The sequence below is a fragment of the Pan paniscus genome, chromosome 13 (genome assembly GCF_029289425.2).
Source record: "Pan paniscus chromosome 13, NHGRI_mPanPan1-v2.0_pri, whole genome shotgun sequence".
NCBI classification, from domain to species: domain Eukaryota; kingdom Metazoa; phylum Chordata; class Mammalia; order Primates; family Hominidae; genus Pan; species Pan paniscus.
This window is the reverse complement of record NC_073262.2, coordinates 39,875,408-39,890,033: the sequence shown is the minus strand read 5'-3', so window position 1 is coordinate 39,890,033 and position 14,626 is coordinate 39,875,408. Positions and strand designations below refer to the sequence as shown.

Sequence of the window (14,626 nt, the reverse complement as noted above, 5' to 3'; positions counted from 1 at the left end):
AGAAAAAGTCTAGATTTGCTCTTTAATGTTCTAAACACACAAATACCTTCAGAACTCATGGGCCAGACTACATGAACATGTACAGAAACACAGAGAACATGTGTTTCACTCTAGAAATAGTACTAGCCCATGAATTCATCCATTCATTAGGAAGATGCTATATGCCCTTCAGCAGCTTTCATTGACCAGTCCCAATAAACATAACACAAAATAGGTTAGACAAAATACAAGAAAGAACACACATGATTAACTGTCCATATAAACATCAGATAATGAATCTTACAGATGTCAGAGAAATGGGCTGGCCATGTGATCTGGAAAATCCCCTTGAAAGAAGGCATTCATTGCCAGGTAGTGGCTCACGCCTGTAATCCCAGCACTTTGGGAGGCCGAGGCGGGCGGATCACGAGGTCAGGAGATTGAGACCATTCTGGCTAACGCGGTGAAATCCCGTCGCTACTAACAGTACAAAACATTAGCTGGGCATGGTGGCGGGCGCCTGTAGTCCCAGCTACTCTGGAGGCTGAGGCAAGAGAATGGTGTGAACCCAGGAGGTGGAGCTTGCAGTGAGCTGAGATCTCGCCACTGCACTCCAGCCTGGGCGACAGAGCGAGACTCTGTCTCAAAAAAAAAAAAAAAGAAAATTAAAAAGAAAAAAGAAAGAAGGCATTCGTGATATCTGGAGAGTCACAGTGAAGGAGAATGGGCAGCTCTGATGAAGGACAGGCATGAACTCAGGCCTCTATCTGGGGCCGAGGAGGAGAGAGTAAAACCAGATGGGAATTTACCCTGGATTCCCCAACACATCGGGAAGCCCATGGAGATCGGGAAGCCCATGGAGAGCTTTCAGCAGTGCGTTTTAGGAACATTGGTACTTTCGTAAGATTATTATGATGCAGAGGAAAAAGGCAGAAACAAAAATTTGAATGTGGCTGGGCATGGTGGCTCACGCCTGTAATCCCAGCACTTTGGGAGGCCGAGGGAAGGGGATCACCTGAGTTCAGGAGTTCAAGACCAGCTGGGCCAACATGGTGAAGCCTTGTCTCTACTAAAAAATACAAACATTACCCGGGTGTGGTGGCGCGCACCTGTAACCCCAGCTACTCAGGAGGCAGAGGCAGGAGAATCACTTGAACCCAGGAGGCACAGGTTGCAGTGAGCCGAGATCAAACCACTGCACTCCAGCCTGGGCAACAGAGCGAGACTCCATCTCAAAAAACAATAACAACAACAAAATTTGAATGTGAGGGTTCACAGGATTTGTGACTGATTGACCATAGACAATGAAAAGGTCCAAGAGGTTGGGGTCCAGGAACTGAGGGAGGACCCACTACTGGGCAGGTGATTCCTTTTACAGAAAGACAATAGATGAGGTCAGCAGCAGAGCCAGTATGTAAACAAGTGTGTGTGGTTGGTGTTCTTGGCTTTCAAAGAAATGGTGGCCTTAGCTCAGTGCAGTTTCCTGAACTTGCTTGAACATAAACATTTCCTTGTTATAAAGATTCCAAATTTCCTTTAGTAGATCTGGGATGAGCCTGGCGACTCTCTTTTTTTGAAAGAAATTTTTAATAGACTTTTAAAAATTGACTTTATTACTTAGAGCAGTTTTAAGTTTTTTATGCAAAATTGGGCAAATTCTGCAAAATTGGGCAGAAAGTACAGAATATTCCCTCTCCACTGCCCCCTACTGGCCTCGCCATCAACAGCCTGCACCAGAGTGGTACATTTGTTAACAATAGATGAACTTACAAACAGTATTATCACCCAAAGTCCGTAGTGTAAATTAGGGTTCACTCTTGGTGTTGTACATTCTGTGGGTTAGGACAAAGGTATAATGACATGCATCCACCATTTTAGAAGGTACAGAATAGTTTCACGGCCCTAAAACTCCCCTGTGTTCTGCCCATTCATTCCTCCCTCCTCACTAACCCTGGGCAACTGGTGATCTTTTTATTTCTCTGGGAGGCTCCCATCAGTTGCCACATTAAAAGGCAACTTCTAGAAACACAGATCTTGTGATTAGAATTGAATCCACAATCTTTCTTGCAATCCACTTTGTTTTCTAATTGACATTTATCATTACTACCTGTTACTCCTTTTGATTTAAACTTGCTAGAATAGATATTAGTTTCCCCTTCAAATTTCTAGCAGAATACTTTGAAATAGTGAATGAATTCCTCAAGTCTTTATCTACCTTTGTTCAAAGTGAAGTTACATAATAATAACAATAATACAACAACAGCAATCATGCCCAACATTTATTGAATGCTTGCTACGTGTCATATGCTTTTCTAAATGGTTTACAGGTGTTTGTTCTATTTAATTCCAAATAACACCATCAGAACAGTTGTATTATTATCCCTATTCTACAGATGAGGAAAATGAAGCACAGACATTGGCAAAATGGTATCTCACTCCAGAGAGATGAGAGTGCTGCTGCCCAAAAAGATGTAATGGAGCCAGGCGCAGTGGCTCATACTTGTAATCCCAGCACTTTGGGAGGCCGATGTGGGTGGATCACCCGAGGTCAGGAGTTCGAGACCAACTTGGCCAACGTGGTGAAACCCCATCTGTACTAAAAATACAAAATTAGCCAGGCATGGTGGTGCATGCCTGTAATACAAGCTACTTGGGAGGCTGAGGCAGGAGAATCACTTGAACCTGGGAGGCGGAGGTTGCAGTGAGCTGAGATTGCACCATTGCACTCCAGCCTGGGCAACAAGAGTGAAACTCCATCTCAAACAAACAATGACAACAAAAAAGATGTAATGGAACTAGTATTTAAAGGCACATTTGCAGAATAGGCTTATTTCCATTTTCATGTTTGGACCTTAGCTAGATGGGGATGAGCTCATCATTACTCCTTGCTAGCCACACTGGATGGTGTCAGGCTTTCCTCTTGTTTTATTTTTTCCCTTCAGCTCTGATCCCCTCTGCCTGATAAGAACCCAATCTAACGTGCCTGAGAGGTATCCTCAATAAGTGTATATCCTTATAATGCATGTAGTGCTGTTACATTACATTGGTTTTTAATTTACACAAATAATATTGTACTCTAGATCTTGTTAATTATTTGTTAACACTTTGCTTTTTAAGCTTTATCCTTGTACTTATATGTACGAGGTTTTTGGTTTTATGTTCACCGTATTTTATTACTCCCTTAGTGATGGACATCTAAGTTGTCCACTCCACAAACAACACTGTGATAAACATCCTTGTTTGGACCTTATTATGCACCCTGTAAACGTTTCTCTGGGGCAAGTGGGTCGAATGGATTTAATTTCACAAAGTACTGCCAGATTGTCCTCCAGAATGGCTGTATCAATTTACACTCCCACCAGTAATGCCTAACAGTTTTCTTTAAGCTCTTTTAAGAGAAGCAGACGTTTAGTTGATTGCTGTCACTTAATCATCATTATCTTAATCATTAGCATTTAATAAGCAGTGTACTTGGAACCTTACTAAGGGCGGAAGGGGCAGATGATATACTCAAAATCAGGCCACAGAAATAATTAAAACCAATACACACATCTGTCCCAGCAAATTGCTTTGTAACTTAGATTTACATACTTGTTTTTGAAAATGCAACAGTGTTTGCAGGATCATTTCAGGGGGAAAAAAAGGTTTTCCGAAACAAAGGATAATTAAAACTTGTCTTTCAATAAAGCTAAAAATCAGATATTCAAATAACAACTAGGCAAGAAATAGATATTTATATCACACCTTATTCATAAAGTTGTAATAAAACTTCAAACATTTTTCCCCCAAGGTTATTACCTAGCAATGTTATGGAGTTGTAATTTAACTTTTTAATGTGACCCTTAAGGGAGAGCATTTCATAAGTAGTATCTATCATCTAAAATAAAACAAAAAAATTTAGATTTAACTAAACTACAATCCCAAAATTATCAAATCAAATCACTGCAATACCGGGTAATGTGGTCATTATTTGGCCATTTATTGTCTCACATACTCAATAGAGACTGGAGGAAGACAATGAAGATTGAATGAGCACATAGCATTATCCCTATATGCAGGTCATTCTTTTAGTTAACATGCACAGACCATGGCTTTTAAAAATTATTTTTATTAGAGATGGGGTCTCACTCTCTCATCCAGGCTGGAGTATAGCAGCTTGATCATAGCTCACTGCAGCCTCAAACTCCTAGGTTTAAGGGATCCTCCCACCTCAGCCTCCCGGATAACTAGGGCTACAGGTGCACAGCACTATGCCCCGCTAGTTATTTTTATGTTTTATTTTTGTAGAGACAGAGTCTCACTATGTTGCCCAGGCTTAGTCACAAACCCACAGTGCTTTTTATTATTGAGCTCTATTTCCTCTTCCGACCTTCAATCTGTACATGTCCATTTTAGGTTTTTTTCATATGAAAATATTTCTCAACTTTCCATTTAGAATTGTTGTTGTTATTGTTGTTGTTGTTGTTGTTGTTACAGAGTCTCCCTCTATCGCCCAGACTGGAGTACAGTGGCACAATCTCGGTTCACTGCAACCTCCGCCTCCTAGGTTCAAACAATTCTCCTGCCTCAGCCTCCCAAGTAGCTGGGATTACAGGCACCCGCCACCTTGCCGGCTAATTTTTGTATTTTAGTAGAGACAGGGTTTCACCATGTTGGGCAGGCTGGTCTCGAACTCCTGACCTCAGGTCATCCACCCTCCTTGGCCTCCCAAAGTGCTAGGATTACAGGCATGAGCCACCATGCCCGCCCCATTTAGAATTGTTTTGGTCAATGATTTTTGAGGAATAGTGTTTCATTCCACAGAGGTTTTTAGTTTAGCATCATTAAAACCCAGTCTTTTTTATTTTTAATTGCATGCATGGTTTATCTATTTGTAAAACCAAAACCTTTTGTTATAGTGTACATTTGATTTAGAACCTTATGTAATAAAGATTTAAAGCAACAGAAATCTCATTTCATGTTGAGAAAGCATGGTTAAGAACATATGTATACAATATTCATTGGTTACAAGAAGATTCATACCATGTAAAGTTTACACATATTTGGGTGATTAAACTAAAAGATTACCCCTAGGTATAATTCAATGAAGGCAAGTGTTTTTCATACACTTTTCTTGTCATTAGTAATTTAGCCTATGGTCTAGAGGTGCCTGCATAAGTATTGGAGGAAATCGTCACAATATTTGAAAAGTAAAAAATAGTTTATTACAACTCCAAGGATATTATTATTTGAGATTAGGACACAGTTTCCTCTGTCAGTTTACCAGGCATTCCTCCTCTGGGACATCCTTTGGGGAGTAAAAAAGTTGCAACATACAGTTTATCTAAAATGAGATGAAAAGCAGAGATTCGGCTTACCTGTGCTGTGTTTTGCTGAGGGACATGGCACACAGTTGAAGAAACACCAAGCCAAACAGTAGCCAACATCATCCTAATTCATTGTGGCACTGATTTCTGGGACAGCTGTAACCCACACTTCAACCAGGGATCCATTTAAAAACAGCATAGATTCAGATTTTTTTTTCAGTGTTGTACAGCCCAAATAATTTTTCCTTTTAAATTTTGTCTTTAATTAAGCTGGTCCTGCATGCACAAACCCTTTAGTTAGCTGCAAATAGACTGCTTAGTTTACAGGTTGTCGCCTAGGCAACCATCCACTGTGCATTTAGCTTAGAGAATTGAAAGCAGGACAGTCTCATCCAGGAAGGAAAACAAGTTTTGTATGCTCTTCCGAGTTGTTGCTTAAGTGCTTTAAAACTACCAAACCCCTATGTACTTCCATGGTTGGCACAATTACTGTGATCACCTGATGCACTGAGACTTTCTCTAAGAGATCCACGCCTTTGTAATCCCCGCAAGGTGCCAGAAGGGCCCCTTTCAAAGCTGCATATAGGTCACAGAGTGAGAATCCAATCGATTACCACCAAACTGATTGCATTCTTAGACTCAGCCTTGAGAAAGCGCTAGCAGACAGAAATCCTTACATTACAACATACTTCTTCTCTAGATATGCTTGTGATATTCTGAAGCAAAAGCTTCAGTAAACAGACTACATTTTTGTCTGAGTCCAATGGTAATAAACCCAACTGCAAAAGACTTCAAATCATGGACTATGAAAACATAATCATGAGGAAGTGGACACAGGGCACTCCATAAGGTCACCTGGCATTTGTGTGCTGCTAAATTCTTTTCTGCCACTTACCAAAGGATGCAGGGGTTTCTCTTCTAAGGTAGGGCGTAACATTATATATTCTCAACTGAATGGGGTACGATATTCTATCGCAATAACAACAGCTGACATTTATTGACTAGTTCCTACGTTAGTCTATAAAGGACATGATTAATGTCATTTAACCCTCATAACAACTCTATGGAGTTGAAACAATAAACAGCATCATTGCCACGTTACAGAAGATGACACTGAGGCTTAGAACTTTTGAGCTAATGAATGGTGGAGCTAGGGATTGAACCTAAGCGGCCTGGCCACAATGTTGCAATACTACCTTTACCATGCGCAAGCACGTACATACACACACACACACACACACACACACTCTCTCTCTCTCTCTCTCCTTTAGTGGATGAAGACTTCAGGGTAAAAACCATTCAGAGATTGTTAGATCTACGTAAACTCCCTCATTACCAATTCAGCTTCAAGCTGCTTGACACCAATTTAAGCACACACAGGCTATTACTCTGTTTTGCTTCCTATGCTCTACTTTGCTTCTACTCCCATCAAGGTGAGTACTCTCTCAGCCTAACAGAGGAAGGTGCAAGTACCGTAGTTTCTGACTTTTAGGATTTCTGCCAGGTTATCCTAGGGTTCCAGCTTGTCTGCAATCCATGAATCTTTAAATTGGCTTCTCAAAAAGTAATCCTGGCCAGACGTGGTGGCTCACACCTGTAATCCTAGCACTCTGGGAGGCTGAGGTGGGTGGATCACCTTAGGTCAGGAGTTCCAGACCAGCCTGGCCAACATGGTGAAACCCCATCTCTACCAAAAATTAAAAAATTAGGCCAGGCGTGGTGGCTCACACCTGTAATCCCAGCACTTTGGGAGGCTGAGGTGGGTTGATCACGAGGTCAGGAGCTCGAGACCATCTTGGCTAACACGGTGAAACCCCGTCTCTACTGAAAATACAAAAAAAATAACTGGGTGTGGTGGCAGGCGCCTGTAGTCCCAGCTACTCGGGAGGCTGAGTCAGGAGAATGGCGTGAACCTGGGAGGCGGAGCTTGCAGTGAGCCGAGATCGCACCACTGCACTCCAGCCTGGGCGACAGAGCAAGACTCCATCTCAAAAAAAAAAAAAAATTAGCCGGGTGTGGTGGCTAGCGCCTGTAATCCCAGCTACTCGGGAGGCTGAGGCAGAATTGCTTTGAACCCAGGAGGTGGAGGTTACAGTGAGTCGGGATTGTGCCACTGCACTCCAGCCTGGGTGACAGAGTGAGCAAGACTCCGTTCCCACCCCCCCCAAAAAAATGTAATCTTCTGGCTATGCGCAGTGGCTCATGCCTGTAATCCCAGCACTTTGGGAGGCCAAGGTAGGAGGATTGCTTGAGCTTAGTTGTTTGAGACCAGCCTGAGCAACATGGTGAGACCATGTCTCTGCAAAAAATAGAAAAAATTGCTGGATGTGGTGGTGGGCACCTGTAGTTTCAGCTACTCAGGAGTCTGAGGCAGGAGGATTGGTTGAGTCCAAGAGTTTGAGGCTGCAGTGAGCTATGATCATGCCACTTCACTCCAGCCTGGGAAACAGAAAGACATCCTGTCTTTAAACAAAAAAGGAATCCTCCTTTTGTCTCTCATTTTGAGATAGAGTCATTCAAACCATTCTCTTTTTCAAGAAACTCAATGTTTAGAAATAGTGGAGGGATAGGCATACAAAACAAGGACAATATCAGGCTGCCCTAGGGCTGTGTCAAAAGCTCTAAGGAAGCATGGAAGGGGAGTGTCTGACTTCCTGGGTTGAGGGTGGGGGATGTATGTTTGCCTAGGGCTGCTTGAACAAAATGCCACAGACTGGAAGGCTTAAACAACAAAAATTTATTTGCTCACAGGGCTGGGTGCCGTGGTTCACACCTGTAATCCCAGCACTCTGGGAGGCCGAGGAGGGTTGATCACCTGAGGTCAGGAGTTTGAGACCAGTCTGGCCAATATGGTGAAATGCTGTCTCTACTAAAAATACAAAAATTAGCTAGATGTGGTGGCACATACCTGTAATCCCAGCTACTCAGAAGGCTGAGGCTGGAAAATTGCTTGAATCTGGCAGGTGAACGTTGCAGTGAGCCAAGATCTCACCACTGCATTCCAGCCTGGGTGACAGAGCAAGACTCCATCTCAAAAAAATATTTTTTTATTTGCTCACAGCTCTGAAGACTAGAAGCCCACGACCAAGGTATCAGCAGGTTGGGTTTCTCCCGAGGCCTCTCTCCTTGGTTTGCAGGTGGCCACCTACTCTCTGTGTCCCCCCATGGCCTTTCCTCTGTGTGTGCACATCCCTGGTGTCCTAATCTCTTCTCATAAGGACACTAGTCAGATTGGATTAGGGCCCACTCTAACGGCCTAATTTTAACTTAATCGCCTCTTTAAACACTCTGTCCATAAATACAGTCACATTTTGAGGTACTAGGAGTTAGGGCTTCAACATATGAATTTTGAGTGAGAATCCAATCGATTACCACCAAACTGGTTGCAAATACAAATAAGCTCCTAACAGGGGGCAGAGAAAGTCTTCACAGAAGAGCAAATATCCAAGCTGAAACTTGAAGGACAAATTTTACCAGGTAAACTATAGACACAAGGACATTGCAGATTCTAAACGACAGCATGTCCAGAGGAAAGAGAAAGCACAGGATGTTGAAAACATTGTAGGTGCATGTTAAAAGAGGCTGTCTATTAAAAGAGAGTGGCAGACACAAGAGATGTGCTGCTCAGACCTCCCTTAAAGAAAGACTCACTGCCCAGCTGTAAGGCGTGTGGTTAGATGAACAGCCTATGGCTGTTGGGTTTATCAGGTTTGTCTAACTGTTGAGCCAAGGACCTGCTATTCTTGGAGTGCTTCCTCCAGCCAAAAACTGAGCAAACAGTGATAGCCAAGGCCACTCTTTTCTTGGGGAGATCCTGGCCAATGATTGACTGAGCAAGGCAGTAGTACAAGGGGCTACACATTTCCTGATGCATAATTTTTGCCCTAGCACTTCCAGTTGGACTTCAGAGACTTCGCCAGCTTGGAATTGTAGTGTCTGCTTTTTTAGAGCACCAGTCTGAAAAAAAAATAGTGAAAAAGCAAGCTGCAGAGTGGGAGAAGGTATTTGCTACATATATAAACAATATAAAGCTCAGATGCAGAATATATATAAATAACTTGAAGGTGTTAAAATAAAGACAAGGCCAGGCACAGTGGCTCACACCTGTAATCCCAGCACTTTGGGAGGCCGAGGGGGGCAGATCACAAGGTCAGGAGATCGGGACCATCCTGGCCAACATGGTGAAACCCCATCTCTACCAAAAATACAAAAATTAGCTGGGTGTTGTGGCGCATGTCTGTAATCCCAGCTACTCGGGAGGCTGAGGCATGAGAATCACTTGAACCCAGGAGGCAGAGATTGCAGTGAGCCGAAATCGCGCCACTGCACTCCAGCCTGGCGACAGAACCGAGGTGGGCAGATCATGAGGTCAGGAGATCGAGACCATCCTGGCTAACACGATGAAACCTCATCTCTACTAAAAATACAAAAAATTAGCCGGGCGTGGTGGCGAGCGCCTGTGGTCCCGGCTACTCGGCTACTCGGGAGGCTGAGGCAGGAGAATGGCGTGAACCCGGGAGGCGGAGCTTGCAGTGAGCCAAGATCGCGCCACTGCACTCCAGCCTGGGCGACAGAGCAAGACTCCGTCTCAAAAAAAAAAAAAAAAAAAAAAAATGAAGCGTTTGTTGAACACCGTGTTGCTTTTCCCAGAAACCAGGTAACTAGTATGATTTTATTTCAGGACAATCAACTGAGCAACTTCTTGCAGGGTCAGGGGCAGAGGGTAGAAGTGGTATTACAGCACCTAGTTTAGTGCCTTACAATCAATAAATAGAGGGTGAATGAAAAGAAACCCAATAGTTAAAGTGTAAGCTAATTGGTACTAACTACAAATACGGGTTGAATGAAAACAAACCCAACATGCTTTAGGTTTTTTAATACAATCTTATCCACATGAGTTTAGGGTCTTGTCCTATCACCTTGGCTTCTGTTCCCTTTCTGTATTCATTACAGGAAATTTTCAAGTTTTATTAAACCAGCTAGAGCGGAGTTTTATTAACCAGCTGAGGGCGGACTAAAGACTTACAGACCTGGGCGAAGAAGCAGCACTCCTACTTACCAGGGCAAGACTCATGAACAGGGGGCGGGGGCTCCGGGGGCGGGGACGCGCCCCGTTCTCTTTCGCTCTTCTTCCCGGCAGCCTTAGCGCCAGGCCCGGCGCTCCTCAAGATGGCTGCCGACAGTGAGGTGATTTCTTTGCTCCCTACTTAATCCTTGTCACTATCTAAATTCGTTCCTCCATGTCTTCGCCTTGGGGCTTAATTTCTTTTTCTCTCCTTCCCCTTCCCGCAGCCCGAATCCGAGGTATTTGAGATCACGGACTTCACCACTGCCTCGGAATGGGAAAGGTGAGTGAATCGCATTTTTGGTTACCAGCTCCCATGGGCCCTGGCGTCCCCTAGCCGCTTCCCTGACCCCAGACACACCACAAGTGACGCCACTTGTGCGCGAACGGTAATACCATGGGTCCTGGGTCTCCTCCCCCAGTCTTCTTTGGTCAACCGCAAGCCTCTTCCGCGTCTCGCGTCTGGCGAGACCCGGCCCGCCCCCGTCAGCCAATCCTTGAGGCTCAGGCTCTCAGAAAGTTTTGTTTTCTCTCCTGTCAGACCGCTTCCCTTAGACTTTGGTTTTCTGGTTGTTACCCACTCGCAAGAAAAATTTCCGAGGCTGCAACAACCGTTCCGGTTTTCATTACCGTTTAACTCATTATCGTAAGCAGTAAACTTGGTAGGTGCGTCCCGCACCTCATCCCGTGTACGTTGGTATACCCTTTTCAGGGGGAAGTCTTTCTTCAGGGTATTGGTAGTTGTCCATCTGTCACACTCCCACCATCTCCATGCTGTCTTTAATTTTTTATTTTTATTTATTTTTGGAGAAAGAGTCTCAGTCTGTCCGCCCAGGCTGGAGTGCAGTGGCGAGGTCATAGCTTACTGCGGCCTCGAACTCCTAGGCTCAAGTGAAGCTCACGCTTTAGCCTCGGGAGGAGCTGGGACCACAGGCACGCGCTATTACGCCCAACTAATTTTTTAAAGATCTCGCTCTGTTGCCCAGGCTAGTCTTGAACTCCTGGGCTCAAGCCTGGGCCGCCCAAAGTGCTGAGATTACAGGCGTGAGCCTCCGCCCATCCTGTCTTTTAGAATAACCTTTTTAAAAAGTCTCCATATGGTTTTGGAATGCTTTGATTTAAGTTGTTACATTAAAGTGGGTACTGTGCCCAGGCTTCCTGTGCCTGTCAAACTCAGGTGAACAGCTGTCTGGGTGAAACTGTTCTATTACTGAAATTAGTTGAAAGCCAAGTTTGTGGAGGAGTGATAGCTTAGATCGAGAAGGTTTCTGTTAAGTGTCACAGAAACCTTTCAATTTCCTGGGTGTTGAAGTCAGTGTTTACGCTGTTACAGCATTTTATAATCTTTCTGGTTGGGAGAGGAAATTTGTGGATGTCGTGTCATTAGGTGGCACAGGAAAATATAAAAGGTCCTTGTTGGAATAATAGTTAGACCTGTGGTACCCTTCATAAAAGTGTCAGTAAGACATAACCACACTGGCAAGACTTCATTGAGTAGGTACTGGGTGTCCAGAGCTATATACAAAGGGAAAAGCAGAAACTTGACCCATATATTTTTAAAAAACAACAAACAGCAAATAGTTAAAATGTAAGCCAGTTGGTACTACCTGTAAAAATAATAATTAAAATAATTATTATTTAAATAGGGGTGATATTGTGGACTACAATAATTGGAGATATTCTCATAGAAAAGATAGGAAATGAGCTGGGCCTTAAAAGTGGGAAGTGGTTGGTTAAACATGAGAATGAACTGACATGGGTAGAGACATAGGTGAGAATGAATCTTTGAAGGGACTGAATGAAGAAATATATCTTCACTAGAGTGAAGACTGTCTATTGAAGGGAAATAAATAAGGTTAACAAGGAAGACGGGATTGGGTTATGGACATCTTCCCAAACTAAATACAGGAATCCAGATTCAGTATTCCTATGACCAGTGATTCTCATACTTTAATGTACATCAGAGTCTTAGATTGCTGGGCCCCATCCTCAGATCTGATTCTGTAGGTCTGAGGTGGGACTGAAAATTTTGCTTGTAACACGGTCTCAGGTAATTCAGATGCTGCTGGTCAGGAGACCACACTTAGAAAGAACCACTGCTTAAGACAATAGTGAGAGACCCTTGGTTTTAGAGTGGCCAGGTGATATGATGAAAGTGGTTTTAGGACATGATGATGTAGAATAATGGTGGGAGACTTAACTTGATTCATAATTAGGATGGTGATTTGTGGACTGGAATACAAAGGGAACCTAGAAGGGAGGATTGTAACATATTTCAGAGAAGATTTAGGTAATAAACTTGATGATATGTTAAGAGTGGGAAAAATCAAATGTGAACTGTAGTTTTTTGCCTGTAAGAATGAATGTAAGGAAGTGTCAAAGTGAGAAGATTTGAACCTGTTTTGAACCTGTTGATTTTGAAATAATTTGATGTCTTGAAGGTAGTTAGAAAAATGTAATTCAAATCTTGGAGGGTGGGGTAGGGAAACATCAGTTTTGAATGGAAAAATGATCACTTTCCCCTAGTTAAAAATATCCTGAAGTGGAATATTAAGTCCTTTAGCTTTGCATATGGAAATAATTATTAACACAGTTAAAAGAACTATTGCAAAGTAGAAAATTTGGTTTTTGGCTTTTACACTGTAGTGTGCATTTTACAATTCATGAGAGAAAATGTTAAGACTTTGAAGTCTCAAACCTTGAGTTTAATTTTAAATGAAAGATCTTGTGAGTACAATATGTTATGAACTATATAGATAATTTATTGAGAGAACTGTATAGAAGCCCATAACTCTTTTTATCATTTGTTCATTGACAATATTTATTGAATCCCCATATGTCAAGCACAGTGCACATTACGGATTTAGGGATGTGGTGATTAGTAAAACAGGTACGGTTTCTGCTTTTACTAAATGTGCAGTCTAGTGCATTACAGACACAAATCAAGTAATACAAGTCTGTAATTATGAGTTTATGTAAGAGCTAGAAAGGGAAAGAAACCTGGTTTTATAAGAGCCTATAACAGAGGGACCTAATATAGAATAAGGAATCAGGAAATGACCCTTCATTTCCTGAGAGCTTTTAAGGAAAAAATTACTTAGTTTTTCTAGTCAAATCTCAATACTTGTAGGATAAAGTCCAAGTCTCTTAGCTAGTACTGATAGAATTCATTATTCATACAATAAGTATTTTAAGACATTCCTGGCTGGGCATGGTGGCTCATGCCTGTAATCCCAGCACTTAGAGAGGCTGAGGCAGGCAGATCACTTGAGCTCAGGAGTTCAAGAGGAGCTGGGGCAGCATGGCGAAACCTTGTCTCTACTAAAAATACAAAAGCTAGCTGGGCATGGTGATGTGCACCTGTAGTCCCAGCTAGTCAGGAGGCTGAGATGGGAGGATTGCTTGAGTCCTGGAGGACAAAACTGCAGTGAGCTGTGATTACACCACTGCATTCCAGCCTGGGTGACAGAGTTGAGACCCTGTCTCAAAAAAAAAAAAGACATTTCTTCTTTTACTGTAAAAACTATATTTTAAATAGTTTTCACTATAATAGTAATACCTTATAGTAGAATAAAAAATAAAAATCACCTGTAAACTTAACACCAGGAAATAACTGCTGTTAATTTTTTGACATATTTCCTTTTTTTTTTTTTTTTTTTTTTTTTGAGACGGAGTCTCGCTCTGTCGCCCAGGCTGGAGTGCAGTGGTGCGATCTCGGCTCACTGCAAGCTCTGCCGCCCAGGTTTACGCCATTCTCCTGCCTCAGCCTCCCAAGTAGCTGGGACTACAGGTGCCCGCCACCACGCCCGGCTAATTTTTTGTATTTTTAGTAGAGGCGGGGTTTCACTGTGTTAGCCAGGATGGTCTCGATCTCCTGACCTCATGATCCGCCCACCTCGGCCTCCCAAAGTGCTGGGATTACAGGCATGAGTCACCACGCCCGGCCGACATATTTCCTTCTAACATGTGTTAAAAACTTTTTTGGATCAAATATTAATATTTCTTTTTCTTTTTCTTTTCTTTTTTATTTTGAGACAGAGTCTCACTCTGTTGCCCAGGCTGGGGTGCAGTGGTGCAGTCTTGGCTCACTGCAACCTCTGCCACCTGGGTTCAACCAATTCTCCTGCCTCAGCCTCCTGAGTAGCTGGGATTACAGGTGCCTGCCACCGCCCCTGGCTAATTTTTGTTGTATTTTTAGTAGAGACGGGGTTTCACCATCTTGGACAAACTGGTCTTGAACTCCTGACCTCGTGATCCACCCGCCTCAGCTCCCAAA

General features: G+C 43.0%; 2 protein-coding genes across 4 annotated transcripts in view; one reads left to right on the top strand and one right to left on the bottom strand.

The window, feature by feature from the left end:
• MAP3K19 (mitogen-activated protein kinase kinase kinase 19) overlaps nt 1-10,780 on the bottom strand; it is an 88,675-nt gene extending 77,895 nt beyond the window's left edge. Inside the window, exons 1-3 of the mRNA XM_003822805.5 lie at nt 10,345-10,780; nt 8,194-9,242; nt 5,337-5,453 (exon numbers count right to left, since the gene is read on the bottom strand). Coding sequence (XP_003822853.3) covers nt 5,337-5,362 — 26 coding nt within the window. The 5' untranslated portion in view covers nt 5,363-5,453; nt 8,194-9,242; nt 10,345-10,780. The remainder of the gene's footprint in view (nt 1-5,336; nt 5,454-8,193; nt 9,243-10,344) is intronic.
• RAB3GAP1 (RAB3 GTPase activating protein catalytic subunit 1) overlaps nt 10,423-14,626 on the top strand; it is a 118,261-nt gene continuing 114,057 nt past the window's right edge. For all 3 annotated transcript variants that reach the window (XM_055108546.2, XM_003822807.6, XM_003822808.6), the window contains exons 1-2: nt 10,423-10,472; nt 10,578-10,633. In XM_055108546.2, coding sequence (XP_054964521.1) covers nt 10,455-10,472; nt 10,578-10,633 — 74 coding nt within the window. In that variant the 5' untranslated portion in view covers nt 10,423-10,454. The remainder of the gene's footprint in view (nt 10,473-10,577; nt 10,634-14,626) is intronic.